The sequence below is a fragment of the Anomaloglossus baeobatrachus genome, chromosome 8 (genome assembly GCF_048569485.1).
Source record: "Anomaloglossus baeobatrachus isolate aAnoBae1 chromosome 8, aAnoBae1.hap1, whole genome shotgun sequence".
Taxonomy (NCBI): domain Eukaryota; kingdom Metazoa; phylum Chordata; class Amphibia; order Anura; family Aromobatidae; genus Anomaloglossus; species Anomaloglossus baeobatrachus.
The window spans coordinates 117,088,769-117,103,840 of record NC_134360.1 but is presented as its reverse complement, the minus strand read 5'-3'; the positions used below and the strand labels follow the sequence as shown (position 1 = coordinate 117,103,840).

General features: G+C 43.5%; 1 protein-coding gene across 4 annotated transcripts in view; it reads left to right on the top strand.

The window, feature by feature from the left end:
* The window catches only part of UCHL5 (ubiquitin C-terminal hydrolase L5), a 578,874-nt gene that overhangs the window by 538,742 nt on the left and 25,060 nt on the right, over positions 1–15,072 (top strand). For all 4 annotated transcript variants that reach the window (XM_075321965.1, XM_075321962.1, XM_075321964.1 and 1 more), the window contains 2 exons: positions 1,968–2,078; positions 13,481–13,579. In XM_075321965.1, coding sequence (XP_075178080.1) covers positions 1,968–2,078; positions 13,481–13,579 — 210 coding nt within the window. The remainder of the gene's footprint in view (positions 1–1,967; positions 2,079–13,480; positions 13,580–15,072) is intronic.

Sequence of the window (15,072 nt, the reverse complement as noted above, 5' to 3'; positions counted from 1 at the left end):
TGAAAAGGGATGGTTTGTTTGTGGAGATGGTTCGTGACGCCACCTACGGGACGTGGTGATGATGGCACCACCGCTGCTGGTGACTGGGATCCCGGGAGAGATGGTAGGGAGCAGCTAGGATGTTGTCCCCTCCGTGGGTAGGGGTTGGTGATCCCGGGGCCCGGTGGTGTAACGGGGAGGCTGAACGGCTGGGGGTGCAGGGTTGCAGGGACAGCGCGGCACGGTGCCGGATGGCACTGGTGTACTCACTCACAGTCAATGACAGAGTCTCTGGTAAACCAAACGGCTAGATGGACGGGTCCCGCAGCCGGCTGCAGTTTTGTTGTGCTCTCCCCGGACGGCTGATGGTGGCTGTCTTTCCCTGCACCTGTTAGAATGTTCTGACTCCTGTGGTTGCCCACCGGTAGTCCGCTCCCTGGTGTATAGGTGCCATAGGAGCCCGTTTTGCCCGCAGGCGCTGGCCCTTGGTTCTCTAGCCTGTGGCGGTGGCTGTATATCCTCTCGGTGTGGACTGTTGCCTTCTGTGGGGTCTTGGTTGTTGGGAAACCCCCAGGGTTCCTGTCACATTCGGATTTGACTATTGTCGGCGGCTCCAAGCCTGGTCGGGGTCCGATGGCCCTGCCTGTGTGCTTAGCTTCACTCTGCTCCCCGGTTCGGTACCTGTGGGCCACCGCCCAACCCCGGTCCTACAGCTCTGCAGAGTTCCGCTAACTCCTGCAGACGGCCACCACCGTCTGCCAACCTTGCTGTCAGTGCCTGGGCTCCGACCCAGACACTTGCAGTTTCTGACCTCTCCCTTTCACCTCTCAAACTGAACTCCAAAACTAAACTGACACTTTTCCCGCCTCCAGGCCTGTGAACTCCTCGGTGGGTGGGGCCAACCGCCTGGCTCCGCCCCACCTGGTGTGGACATCAGACCCCGGAGGGAGGCAACAAGGATTTTTGTCTGACTGGTGTAACTGTCTAGGGGTGTGTGTATGGTGTTATGTCTGTGACTACCTGGCTAGTCCAGGGTGTCACAGATGCGGTATTGTCGCCGCATCCGTTGCATAGATTTTAGAGCCGGATTGGCCGGCTCTGCTAAAACCGGATGTGTGAAAGCAGCCTTACAGTACTAGCGAAAGCTGAGATTTCTGAAATCTAATTCCCAGGGTTTATTTATTTTTTTTTTTTTCATGACAGAGTTTAAGCACTGCAGTGTTTTTGAAAATCTGCAGCATGTCAATTATTTTCTTTGTTTCTTGCAGCTTTTTTAGTGACTAAAACAAACTTTATTAGCATATAATGTTGTCATATCGCACATGTAATTTTTTGTCTGAAAAACGCAGCAAAAAAAACTTATCTGCAGAAAAAAATGCTGCACTTGTGAACATAGCCTTATTGTGAGACCTTTTATTTTGTATGACAATAGTCCACTAGGTGGTTCCCTTCCCTCTTTTTTTTGTAATAGTCCTACAAGCTTTGTATATATGGTAAATGTTGTAGATAATTCTGTGACTACAATGGCATATATCAGGCTGTATTCCAGTTGTCATGTGATATCCTGTGAATTCACTTGTGGATTTCACTTTACTATAAAATGTGCTGGATCCAGTTGTTATAAGATTTTTATTGTTCATTGTGCTTTGTTTTTTCCCTTAATCCTACCTAATTATCTAATGTAATGCAGGTGTTAATATACTTGCTGATCACTGTCTTTCCGGGTTTTCCACGCTGCTCCAGTCTTCACTGTCTGATTTCCGGTCACATGGGCAAGAAGAGGATCAGAGCATAGCTAGAAACCGGGGAAGGCTGTGATCGATAAGTACCGTATTTCTTATATATTTAGGTGGGATTAGGGACGAAAATATAAAATAGCGGAGTCCATCTTTTTACAAGATTACCTGTAAATTAGATCCTGTACCTGCAATTGCTCTAGTTTATATTCCCTATATTATTATAATTATTTTATTTTATCTAATTCACAGGTAGAACCTATGGAAACTGATCACAACGGTCTCCTAAACTCTGTACAGTCAGAAATTGCTAAAAATCAAGTCCTGGTAGAGGAAGAAATACAGAAGGCAAAAAGATACAAGGTTACTCTACATTGGTGTGCTAGTTCTATCCGAATGGACATCACATGTCAACCATGGTTTTCATTCCATATTGATTGCATTTCAAACTTGACAGATAAATGTACTAGCTGTAGTACCTGGGCGTTGCCCATGATATTAACTATCTCTCTGTCTCTCTCCCAGTCTCTGTCTGTCTCTCCCATTCTCTTTCTGTCTCTCCCAGTCTGTCTCTTTCCCTGTCTATCTCTGTCTGTCTCTGTCTTAGTCTCTCTCTCTGTGTCTCTGTGTCTGTCTTTGTCTGTGTCTGTCTGTCTCTATCTCTGTGTGTATATCTCACTCTCTATCTCTGTGTCTGTCTCTTTCCCCGGCTTTCTCTTTCCCCGGCTTTCTCTTTCCCCGGCTTTCTCTTTCCCCGGCTTTCTCTTTCCCCGGCTGTCTCTTTCCCCGGCTGTCTCTTTCCCCGGCTGTCTCTTTCCCCGGCTGTCTCTTTCCCCGGCTGTCTCTTTCCCCGGCTGTCTCTCTCTCCACCGACATCATATTACCTCACACATAAGCTTCTATACTAACACTGTCCTTTGTTCCTATAGCAACCAATGACAGCTCCTATTAATAACCTGTAGTTCCAGGCTCCATTCACTTTAATGGAGGCAGCTTTTTGGAGAGTAACTGTAAAGCACGGGGTTAAATTTTCCTCCCAAAACATAGTCTACGACGTTCCCTGGGTCACATGAGGCATCTGTGCAAAATTTCGTGATTGTAAATGCAACGGTGCGGATTCCGTTAACGGACATACACACATACATACATACATACATACACGGACATACACACATACACTCAGCTTTATATACTAGATTTATAACATATACTGCCCTAGAAAGCATTTAAATGGTTTTGTACTTCTTTGCTATTATTATACTGTATAGCGATTATCAGAATAAGAAATTGCATTCTCTGGAATGCTGACCAACACTGACAACCTGTTATTTTTATACTCCTGTCGAATGAACAGTAATCCTGCTTCCCATTATGATTGCTATTAATAGGGTTTTCCCACAATGGACTCATTACTTATCCATACGATTTGTTTATAAATGCGGCCTAGTTTGATACATAATAGTGTGGCTTTTTTTTTTTGCTTATTATTATTCGCTTACCCATTATCACAAAATAATAACCAGTATTTTTGCCATTGTTTTTTGCAGTTTGTGTTAGGCATTCACCATGCAGTATATAAATAGTATAACTATTCTGCATGTTGTTAGAATGACAACAGGTTAACATTTCGATATGTTGTTTTGCTTTTGGAGGCCTGATTTATCAAAGCAATTGTCAGAATTCTGGCATAAATCGCTTTGATATCATACAATGTTTACAGCACAGAATTGTGCAAAAAAAATGTACGTTTGGAATGTTCAGGCCAGTTTTGCCCAGCGCTGTCAAAATGGGCAAAACTAAGTCGTGATTACACAGCTTGTCTAACTCATGACCCTGACTGCAGTTAGAGTTGTGGCGAGGCACACATGACTTCTCATATACTCTGGGTTTGAGGGGCACACCTCTTTATAATAATTCAGGAGTAGGGATGGGCGAACCCCCCGATGTTCGGGAGACTCGCCAGAACGTTTATGTAAAGTTCGGGTTCTGATATAACGCGAACTTGCGTCCAAAAACCGAACGTGAACTTTACAGTTATGTGATGGGACGGGGGAGCTGTAAAATAAAGAACACAGTTAATAATAAACATTGTCACTATACTTACAGGTCCCGCGACACGTCCTGCAGACTCTATCTCCCGCCGCTTCTCCTTCCAATCATCGCTGTGCCCTCCCGGTAACCAGCACTGATAGGACCTTCCGTGACGTCATAGCATGTGACCAGTCATGTGTGTATTATCTCATTGGCTACAGACTGGTCACATGGCTATGACGTCATGCTCGGTCCTGTCAGTGCATCTCTCCGGTACGCGGTGCTCGTTCAAGCATATCCGTGTACCGGCGAGATGCTCTGGCACATGGTCCGCTCCCCGTCCCTGCATATCGGCGCTCTTAAGAGTCAGCCCACATGCAGGGACTGGCTGCCGCAGCCGGTGAATAGCGGCGCCGGAAATCAGGTGATCGGAGATCACCGTTGCTATAGTAACCCGCCTGTCGGGTTACTATTGCAACGGTGGCAGCGGTGACGTCACCGCTTACCAACCCACAGCCTCTGCTCACTCATTTAGTGATTAGACTACACGGGGGAGGAGGAGCGTCTTCCTCCCCTGTGCTGTCTGATGTAGCAGAGCTGCATGGGTTGAAGGAGAAAGAAGACAGAAGACCAGGATCGTGGAGGAATGAGAGGAAGTAATAAACATGGAGTCTCTAAGTGTGTCTGTGTATTTATTTTTATTAAAGTATTTTTTGTTTCTGTGTGGTGTCTTTTTTTTTTTTTTTTAAGCCTTTATTGGAGATTCTTAATGGCCGGGTCAAACTTGCCTGACATTAAGAATCTCTGGCTTAATACTAGCTAGTAAAACAAAGCTAGTATTAACCCCTTATTACCCAGCGAGCCACCCGGCATCAGGGCCGCTGGAAGAGTTGGATACAGCGCCAGAAGATGGCGCTTCTATGAAAGCGCCATTTTATGGGTCGGCTGCGGACTGCAATTCGCAGCGGAGGGGCATAGAAAGCTTGGGCCAAGCTGCGCTGCGGATTCCAATCCCCAGCTGTCTAGTTGTACCTGGCTGGAAACAAAAATAGGGTGAAGCCCATGTCGTTTTTTTTTTTTATTATTATTTCATGAAATAATTAAAAAAAAGGGCTTCCCTATATTTTTAGTTCCCAGCCGGGTACAAATAGGCAGCTGGGGGTTGGGTGCAGCCCGTACCGTAAATATGGCGAAGCCCACGTCATTTTTTTATTTTCTTTTTAGTTTTTGGCAAAAAACAAACAAAAAAGAATATAAAATAAAAAATGCTTTCCCGGATTTTCCATTGCCAATGAAGGTAACACCAAGCAGTTGGGGTTAGCAGCCAGTAGCTGCTTGGATTACCCTTAGCTAGCAATACAAAAAATGCAGCGGGAGCCCACGTATTTGTTTTAATTATTTAAATAACTAAAAAAAAAAAAAAAAGGGCTTCCCTGTATTTTGATTGCCTGACATCACGGTACTGTAAAAATAAATCATTAAAAAAAATGACGTAGCGCTCCGCAGTATTTTTTATTCATAGTGCAGATAAAGCAGATAGCTAAGAGTTGCCACCCCCATCTGCCTGGCGTTACCTTGGCTGGCAATCAAAATACAGGGAAGCCCATTAATTTTTTTTATTTAAAAAAAAATGTGTGGGCTCCTGCTGTATTTTGATTGCCAGTCAGATAAAGCCAGGCAGCATGGGGCTGGGATTCTCTTCAGCCCGCAGCCACCCCTAGAAATGGCGCATTGTTTCTTAGCGCCATTTCCAGGCGCTTTACCCGGCTCATCCAGCGGCCCTGATGGCGGTGGCATGCTGGGTAATAATGGGTTAATACCAGCTTTGTTTTCTCAGATGGTACCAAGCCCGAAATTCATGGTGTTACGCCAAATTAGACATGGCCACCATGAATTTATAGGAAACCGTAAAAAAAACGCAACACAGAGAAACATTTTTTATTAGAAATAAAACAAAAAACATTTAGAGACTCCACCTTTATTATAAAGAAAATCCTTAGTCCGACGTAATCCACAGGGACAGCCATGTCAGCTTCATCACTGTGCACAGACACAGCCTATACACAGTGAGAAGAAAAGAGCAAAGTCAACTCTGCTTCATCTTGTGCACAGACAGTCTTACAGTATACACAGTGAGAAGCAAAGCGCAAAGTCAACTCTGCTTCATCTTGTGCACAGTCTATAGACAGTGAGAAGCAAAGAACAAAATCATCTCTGCTTCATCTTGTGCATAGACAGTCTATGCACAGTGAGAAGAACAGAGAGCCATGTTAGCCTGCTGCATCGTTATGGTCAGAGCGATGCAGCAGGCTGACAGTGACGGGATGATTGCACTTGCGTCTCGCAGTGCATCACCCCACTCTCCCGACAGCAGCGCTTCAGCTGTGGACATACATGCAGCTTAGCCGCTGCCGTCGGGAGATTGTGTGCTACGATTGGATGACACTCGCATCGCTGGGTGCCAGGACCTGTGATGACGCCATACTCACGTGACCAGTCTGTAGCCAATGAGGTAATACAACATTCACACGTGACTGGTCACATGGGTATGACGTCACGGTAGGTCCTTTTAGCCATAGGTGCTTACCGAGGGAACAGCAATGATCGGACGGACGTGTTAGCAGAAGCGCTGGGAGGCAGAGTCTGCAGGACGCGTCGCGGGACCTGTAAGTATGATCAGAATGGTTTTTTTTAATAATGTGCTTTTTTTTTTTTTTCTTTTTCTTTTTAACATCGCCTGGACCCGAACGGTTACACGAACTGTAACACGAACATCCCAGAAAGCCACATATTTGGTACAGACACCAAACTTTACAGTTCGGGTTCACCCATCCCTATTCAGGAGTATCTGACTCAACAGGCACCCTGATCAAGGCGTTAACTCCGGTCTTCATGAATGGGACCTTTTTTATTTTTTACATTTAATTTGTGGCTGTTTTCATTTTAAGTTTTGATAAATCAAGTATAATAGAAAGAGGTAGTTACATAGTTACATAGTTACTAAGGTTGAAAAAAGACCTAGGTCCATCTAGTTCAACCTTCCTCCACCAGTTCTACATTTGGTCACAAAGTCATTTATAACCAACAATGTTGTGTGTACTGAGGAAATCATCCAGCCCTTTTTTGAAAGCTGTTATAGTATCTGCCATTACTACCTCTTGTGGTAGGGTATTCCACAGTCTGACTGCTCTAACTGTAAAGAACCCTTTCCTATTTAGCTGTCGGAATCGCTTTTCTTCCACTCGCAGTGAATGCCCCCTGGTCCTTAGTATTGTCTTCGGAAGAAATAAGTCATGTGCCAGTCCTTTATATTGACCACACATGTATTTATACATATAAATGAGATCTCCTCTGAGACGTCTTTTTTCTAAGCTAAACATATCTAACTTTTTCAACCTGTCGTCATATGGGAGACCTTCCATTCCTTGTAGTAGTCTAGTTGCCTGCCTTTGAACTGACTCTAACTTTTGAATGTCCTTTTTAAAATGTGGAGCCCAAAACTGAATCCCATATTCCAGATGTGGCCTTACAAGTGATTTATAGAGGGGTAACAATACGTTGGGATCACGGGATCTAATCTCTCTTTTTATACACCCTAGCATCTTGTTTGCTTTTGCAGCTGCTGCTTGACATTGAGTGCTGCTGCTCAGCTTATTTGTAATGAGAATACCCAAGTCCTTCTCCTGTTCTGTAGTCCCGATTTTACTTCCATTTAATGTATACGCAGTTATAGGATTACTCCGTCCTAGGTGCATTACTTTACATTTATCAACATTAAATCTCATTTGCCAAGTATCTGCCCATTCTGACATCTTATCCAGATCTTTTTGTAATATTATACTATCAAGGTCAGTTTTTAATATCCTACATAGTTTGGTGTCATCAGCAAAGACTGACACTTTACTATCAATCCCATCCACAAGGTCATTAATAAAGAGATTGAAAAGAATTGGTCCTAGCACAGATCCCTGTGGCACCCCACTGCTGACTATGGCCCATTTAGAGAATGTTCCATTTATGACTACTCTTTGTTTCCTATCTTTTAGCCAATTCCTTACCCAGTTGCATATAGTTTCCCCTAGTCCTTGCTTCTGGAGCTTTAGTATAAGGCTATTATGTGGTACAGTATCAAATGCCTTTGCAAAGTCCAAATAAATCACATCAGCTGCATTACCAATATCCAGGTTTGCACTTACCCCCTCATAGAACCCCAACAGGTTGGTTAGACACGATTTATCTTTTATTAATCCATGCTATCTGTCAGTTATATTATTTTCTGCAACATATTTTTGCATGTCATTCCTTAAAATGCCCTCAAAAACTTTGCATACTACTGATGTCAGGCTTACTGGACGGTAGTTGCCTGGATCTACCCTCTTACCTTTCTTAAATATCAGTACCACATCAGCAATCCTCCAATCCTGAGGCACCAACCCTGCTACAAGCGAGTCTAAAAAGATAAGATACAGCGGTCTGTCAATTACGGAGCTCAATTCCCTCAATATTCGTGGATGAATGCCATCTGGCCCTGGGGATTTGTCAATGTTTAATTTACTCAGACGTAGGCGTACTTCTTGTGTTAAATTAATTATATCGGGTGGTGAACTTTGATTTTTCACTTGTTGAATGATGCCTGGTACAGTCAGTTCCTTGGTGAACACAGAAGAGAAATGCCTATTTAATATCTCAGTCTTTTGTTTGTCCTCTATAACTAACTTGTTATTATATTTTAAGGGGCCAATACTATCCTTTGTTTTCCTTTTGGCATTAATGTATTTATAAAAGATTTTGGGATTTATTTTAATGTCATTGGCGATTTTTGTTTCAGTAGCTAGTTTTGCTTGTTTGATTTCTTTTTTGCATTGCCTATTGATATCTTTATACTCCTGAAATGCTATTTCTGTATTCTCAGCCTTCAAGATTTTAAACGCCCTTTGTTTTTGTTTTATTATACTTTGTACAGTCTTATTTATCCATAGTGGTTTCTTTTTATTCCGGGACGTTTTATTACCAGAGGGTATACGTTTTTTACAGGACTCTAGCAGTATATCCTTAAACTTTCCCCATTTATATTCAGTATCCCCAGTTACCATGACTTTGTCCCAATCTACACATTTAAGCTCTTCCCTTAATTTGTTGAAATCAGCTTTCCTAAAATTCCAGGTTTTAGCATTTCCCCTTTGAAATGTTTTATTGAATATTACGTTGAAGCTTACCATATTATGATCGCTGGTGCCCAAGTGCTCCCGGACCTGTAGATCTGAAATTGTATCCGGTCTATTTGACAGGACCAAATCTAGCAAATTATCTCCCCTCGTCGGTTCATCTACCATCTGAGAGAGGTAATTGTCTTGAATGGTAGATAAGAATCTACAGCTTTTAGCACAACCAGAAGTTTCTATGTCCCACTGTATGTCTGGATAGTTGAAATCCCCCATAATAAGAACCCGATTATTATTATTAGCTGCCTTTTCAATTTGTTCCAGCATTTCACCCTCTATTTGTTCAGGTATGTTAGGAGGCTTATAACAAACTCCAATTAGCATTTTTCCATTATTCCCCTCCCCATGTACATTTACCCATACTGACTCTACATTGTTGCAGTTCCCCCCAATGTCATCATTCAACACAGGTTTTAGGTTAGATTTGATAAATATACACACCCCACCACCTTTTTTGTCTTTCCTGTCCTTCCTAAATGTACTATAACCCTGTATGTTTGTCACCCAGTCATGGCTTTCATCGAGCCAGGTTTCCGTAATGCCGACCACATCATAATCCATGGTTGACATAAGAGTCTCCAATTCATTCATTTTGTTTGCAAGACTTCTTGCATTTGCCAGTAGACATTTAATCCTATTAACACCTTTATTACTCCTAGCCTCCCTACGTTCCTTGAATGTCCCATCCCCCCCTAATCCTTCATTGACCCCTACCATCTCACTGTCTCTATCTGCTCTATCTATCCCCATTTTTGCTCCACTACCCTCCCTCCCCCCAGATCCTAGTTTAAAAGCTCCTCCATCCATCTGACCATTTTCTCCCCCAGCACAGCTGCACCTTCCCCATTGAGGTGCAGCCCGTCCCTACCGTAGAGCCTGTAGCCGACTGAGAAGTCAGCCCAGTTCTCCATGAACCTGAACCCTTCCTTCCTGCACCAATTTCTAAGCCACGTATTTATCTCCCTAAGCTCCCGCTGTCTTTCTAGTGACGCTCGTGGCATCGGTAGTATTTCTGAAAACACCACCTTGGAGGTCCTGGACTTCAGCTTCTCTCCTAGTTCCCTGTAATCATTTTTAAGGACCTTCCACCTGCCTCTAACTTTGTCATTAGTACCAATGTGCACCATGACCGCTGGGTTTTCCCCAGCCCCACCCAGCAATCTGTCTATCCGATCCGCAATATGCCGAACCCGAGCACCCGGCAGACAACACACTGTTCGGCATTCACGGTCTCGGCGACAGATGACCCTGTCTGTCCGCCTAATTATAGAGTCCCCTACCACTAACATCTGTCTGGGCTTTGCTGCACTCCTATTTCCCTCCTTCCTACAGCAGTTGTTTTCCTGGTTGCTAGGAGCAACGTCCTGCTGTAGTGACCCTAGTCCTGGCCCTTCATTTTTAATATCAGCCAAACAGGCATATTTACTAGGTTGTGCCAGGTCAGGACTAGGCTCCCTGACACTTTTCCCCCTACCTCTTCTTCTAACTGTTACCCAACTACCTACCTCTGGGTCCTGATCTTCTCCACCTCCACCCTCCTCCATATCACTGGCCCCAGCCAGAGAAAGCTCAGTGAGCTCTAAACTCCTCTCCAGGTTTGCAATGCCCCTGAGTGTTGCAAGCTGCTTATTTAGATCAGTTACCTTGGCTTCCAAATACGCAACATGCTTGCATCGAGTGCAGACATATTCACCCTCGAACGGCTGCTCAAGGCATGCATACATCAGGTAGTGCACTGCACTGCTTACCATTCTGTGGAACAAACTGCAATGAAGTCCTGTGGCTTAATTCCATATGGAGCCCGTCATATGGGCACTTTGGAGTGCAGACCGGCTGCTGTATACTCACATAGGACTTTACTGAATGGAACAGCTGACGGCAAGTGGAAGTCCTGACCCGTATGGACCCGTGAAAGCACCCCTAGAGGTGCGAAACGGTACCGTCGTCCTTGTGCTCCGCTCCCCCTCGCTCCCCTATGTTTGTATCACCTGTCTGCAAAAAGGAAAAATAAAACAGATATTTTGACACCGCAGAGTGCTGCCAAACTCCTCTCCTTTTGCGACATATTTATTTTAAGTTTTGTTTTGGATGTGGTAATACCAGTTATGTATGTTTTCTAAGTGAAAAAGGGCCTTTTTTTTCTCCTTTTTAAACATTTGGCGCGTCTTTTGCTATAAATGTGACAAGCCACATTTTGCAGCGCTAGCCAGGCATCTACATGGCGGGCTTAAGGCTCTGTGCGCACACTGTGTTTTTACCCGTGGTTTTGCTGCAAAAATTTCTTGAGAAATGTTTGTAACCTTTCTGCAGACATTTCCCAGCAAAACCTATGGGAAAAAAATAGCTGTGCGCACACTGCGTTTTTTTTCTCAAGAAAATTTTTTCTGCAGAATTTCTTGAGAAAATTTCTTGACAAAATGTGCATGTCACTTCTTTTCCGGAGGTACCTGCGGTATTTCACTCCATTCACTGTAGTGTAATCGCAAAATACCACAGGTAGCAAATGATGTGCGGTATAGCCGCGGTTTACCTGCGGTAATGTTCATCACTGCCTGCGTTTTGCGGGGAAGTGATGTCATTATGATAGGAAGAGGAAGTGAAGCAGAGCATAAACACACACACATCACACTCCCTGGACGCCGCACAGAAGCACTTCCGTGTGACCTCCAGGTGCCCGTGCAGTCTGTGTCCCGCTCCAGCCCCGCGGCTGCCCGCCCGTCAGTGTCTGCCCGCACTGTAGTATCAGCAGCTTGTTACACTGCAGTGCTGGCAGCCGCGGGGATGACTAGCGCTGCTGTCAGGAGGTTAGATGAGATCTTTACCTGCTGTGACGATCTCCTGCTCTCCTGACGTCAGCGCTGTCACTGACTTCCATTGCCCGCCGAGTTCTCACATCACATCTCGTGGACGGCCCGAGACTGTCACTAGCGGTGACTTCACGGGCTCACGCGATTCTTCGCTGAGAACGCGGCGGGCATAGAAGTCAGTGACAGCGCTGACGTCAGGAGTGCAGGAGATCATCACTGCAAGTAATTATCCCATCTAACCTTCTGACAGCAGCTCTCGTCATCCCCTGCAGTGACCTGGGCTGACCTATTGATGTTAGCTCAGGTCACTGCACTGCTCTCCCAGCCAATGGGGAACATTTTGTGCTTCATTGACTGGGACAGTGACTATTGTATGGATCGTCGTGGGACCCCCTTATTGGATTATGCCGGACCTGGAATTGATTGTTCTTTTCAATAAATTGGTGAAAGAGGGAATGTTTTGGGGAGTGTTTTTTCAAATAAAACTTTTTTGTCTTTTTTTATTTCTTACTGACTGGGTTCGTGATGTCGGGTATCTGATAGACGCTTGACATCACAAACCCCAGGGTCTGATGCCAGGTGACATTACATATCTGGCATCAACCCCATATATTACCTTGTTTGCCACCGCACCAGGGCAACGAGATGAGTTGGGGCAAAGCGCCAGGATTGGCACGTCTAGTGGATGCGCCACTTCTGGGGTGGCTGTGGCCTGCTATTTTTAGACTGGGGAGTGTCCAATAACGGTGGACCTCCCTAGTCTGAGAATACCAGACCACAGCTGTCTGCTTTACCTTGGCTGGTGATCCAATTTGGGGGGGACCCCACATTTTTGGTTTTAAATTATTTATTTAATGTAAAATAACAGCGTGGGGTGCCCTCTGTTATGGATTACCAGCCAAGGTAAAGCTGCCAGCTGCAGCCTGCAGTCATCTGCTTTACCCTAGCTGGCTACAAAAGATAGAAGGGACCTCACGTCGTGTTTTTTTTAATTATTTATGTATTTTTTGGCTAAATACAAGGCTAAGCACCCTTTAGTGCCACATGAAAGTCACTAAAGGGTGCCAGCTTAGAATATGCAGAAAGGTGTGACATTATATAGGTCTTTCTCATCTATCTATATTCATCTATCCATCTTTCCCTGTATCCATTATCTGTCTGTCTATCGATTATCTATATTATCTATCTATATTATTTATTGCAGTTACAGCATAAAAAACCGCAGGGACCAACCTGCGGAAAAACCGTGGCAAAATCGCATGCGTTTTTCCCACGGTTTTTTACCGCAGATGCGGTAATCTTCAACTCCCAGAAGTTTCTGAAGAAATTTTCTTGAAAAATCACTCTTCTAGTGCGCACATAGCCTAAAAGCTAGTTTTAGGCTTGACTGTAATGAAAATAAAGTTTCACACATTCAGTCTCCCACTAGTCAATATTAACAGGAAAGAGGTAATACATTTTTCTTTATTTTGTGAATATAGATGGATTACTTACTGGAGGGAAATAGAGAAAAACAAAAAACCCTCATAACCATTAAATTGGAAGTCTTAATCATTTTGACTGTCTGTTTCGTAAGTTAAAGTGAACAATTGAATTGATTTAGACTTGTTTTTATGGGTTGTGAAGTCATAAGAGTACTTTTTAATTTTGTATAAAAAAAAAAAAAATGAACTTTGAAAATAATGTGTATGTCTTCTTTAACTAGATTGAGAATATCAGAAGGAAGCACAACTATCTTCCATTCATCATGGAATTGTTGAAAACATTAGCAGAACATCAACAGTTAATACCACTGGTAGAAAAGGTAAAAACTGTCATTTCAATTCAATGTCTGCTTGGCATTTTTGCAGGCTATGTGACATGTTTTTTAACATTATTTTGTTGGGGAGTTTAACTATGTATTTTTCTGTTTTTTTCTTATTGTCTACTATTAAATTATTGATGACAATGGAAGGTATGCAGATAAAAAACTTTATACATTTTTGTATTTTTTTTTCTTGCTTTGCTTCACGGGTTTTATTTAGACATTTTTTAAATTGGCTATATTTTTTAGCCAGTTTATCTTCGCAAATTGCAGGTGTTTCCATACACTGCAAGCTGCTGTCCTCTTGTTACACAAGTGAATCAGTCCAGCTAACTGACAGGTGCCTTGCCTCGGAACTAGGGGGCGTGCACAGTTCTTGGTACGTGGATGATCTGCGGGGAAACCTATACAAGCAATGCGCGCATCCTGACCCCCTTCATTTCCACTTCTTCATGGTGCACTGAGCATCTCAGCTCTTCTCCATAGTTCCTCTTTCATATTCTACTAGTTAGCGCCGTTCTTTTTTTTTAAATCAGATACATTTTTATTTTTCACCAAGTATACAAAACATGTGTTATATTTCCAGCAATAAGGAGCAGAACTATAAACTTTCCCTCCCCAACATCCCCTCCCCCTCCCCCCTCAGCGTACATATTACCCATATCAATATCAAAGATCTTACATTGTAACCCTTCAATAGCATATATTGGAATGTATAGAACTAACTATCTCTGCCCATAGTCCAACATCTCCCAACTCTAATATTGATCCATATTGCAACCACTGGTTCCACAATCTATCAAAAAGTGCAAGTTGTTTCCTTTTCCCATATATGCTTCTCTCCATTTGAACAATATGATTAACATATGCAACAAATTCCCCTCTAGTCGGTGGGTCCCCCTGCATCCAGTGTTTGGCAATTACTTTCCTTGCCGCATACAGCAGTCTGGCTATCACTATTTTAAAATTGTTGTTTACTCTAATTTCTTCCATGTAACCTAGAAGACATACCAAGGGTAGTCTGGGAAGTTTACATCTATAAGCTCCTTCTATTCTATTAAGAACAGTTATCCAAAAGGGTGCCAACCTGGGGCACATCCACATCATGTGGAAAATGCTGGCACCTTCTCCATTACATCTAGGACAGTCTGAGTTACTCCTCAATCCCATTTTCCACATAATTAGCGGGGATCTATATGCCCAATGCACCACTTAGAGGTGGGATAATCTTGATGGTTCACTCACTGATAATTTCGGTGTGTATTTCAAAACAATATCCCATACCTCAACAGTGATCCCGTCTATCTCTGCCTCCCATTTAGTCCTAGTGTTTACAGGGTGATCAAGCAAATATGTATGCAGTAGGTCCCTATATATAGTAGATATGATTCCTCTTGTAGGTCCACTACTACACACATATTTCAGTACTAGGTCTTCCTGTGCCAGCAATGATTGCTTAACCCCCTGAGCCACCACTGCATGCGCCAACCGTT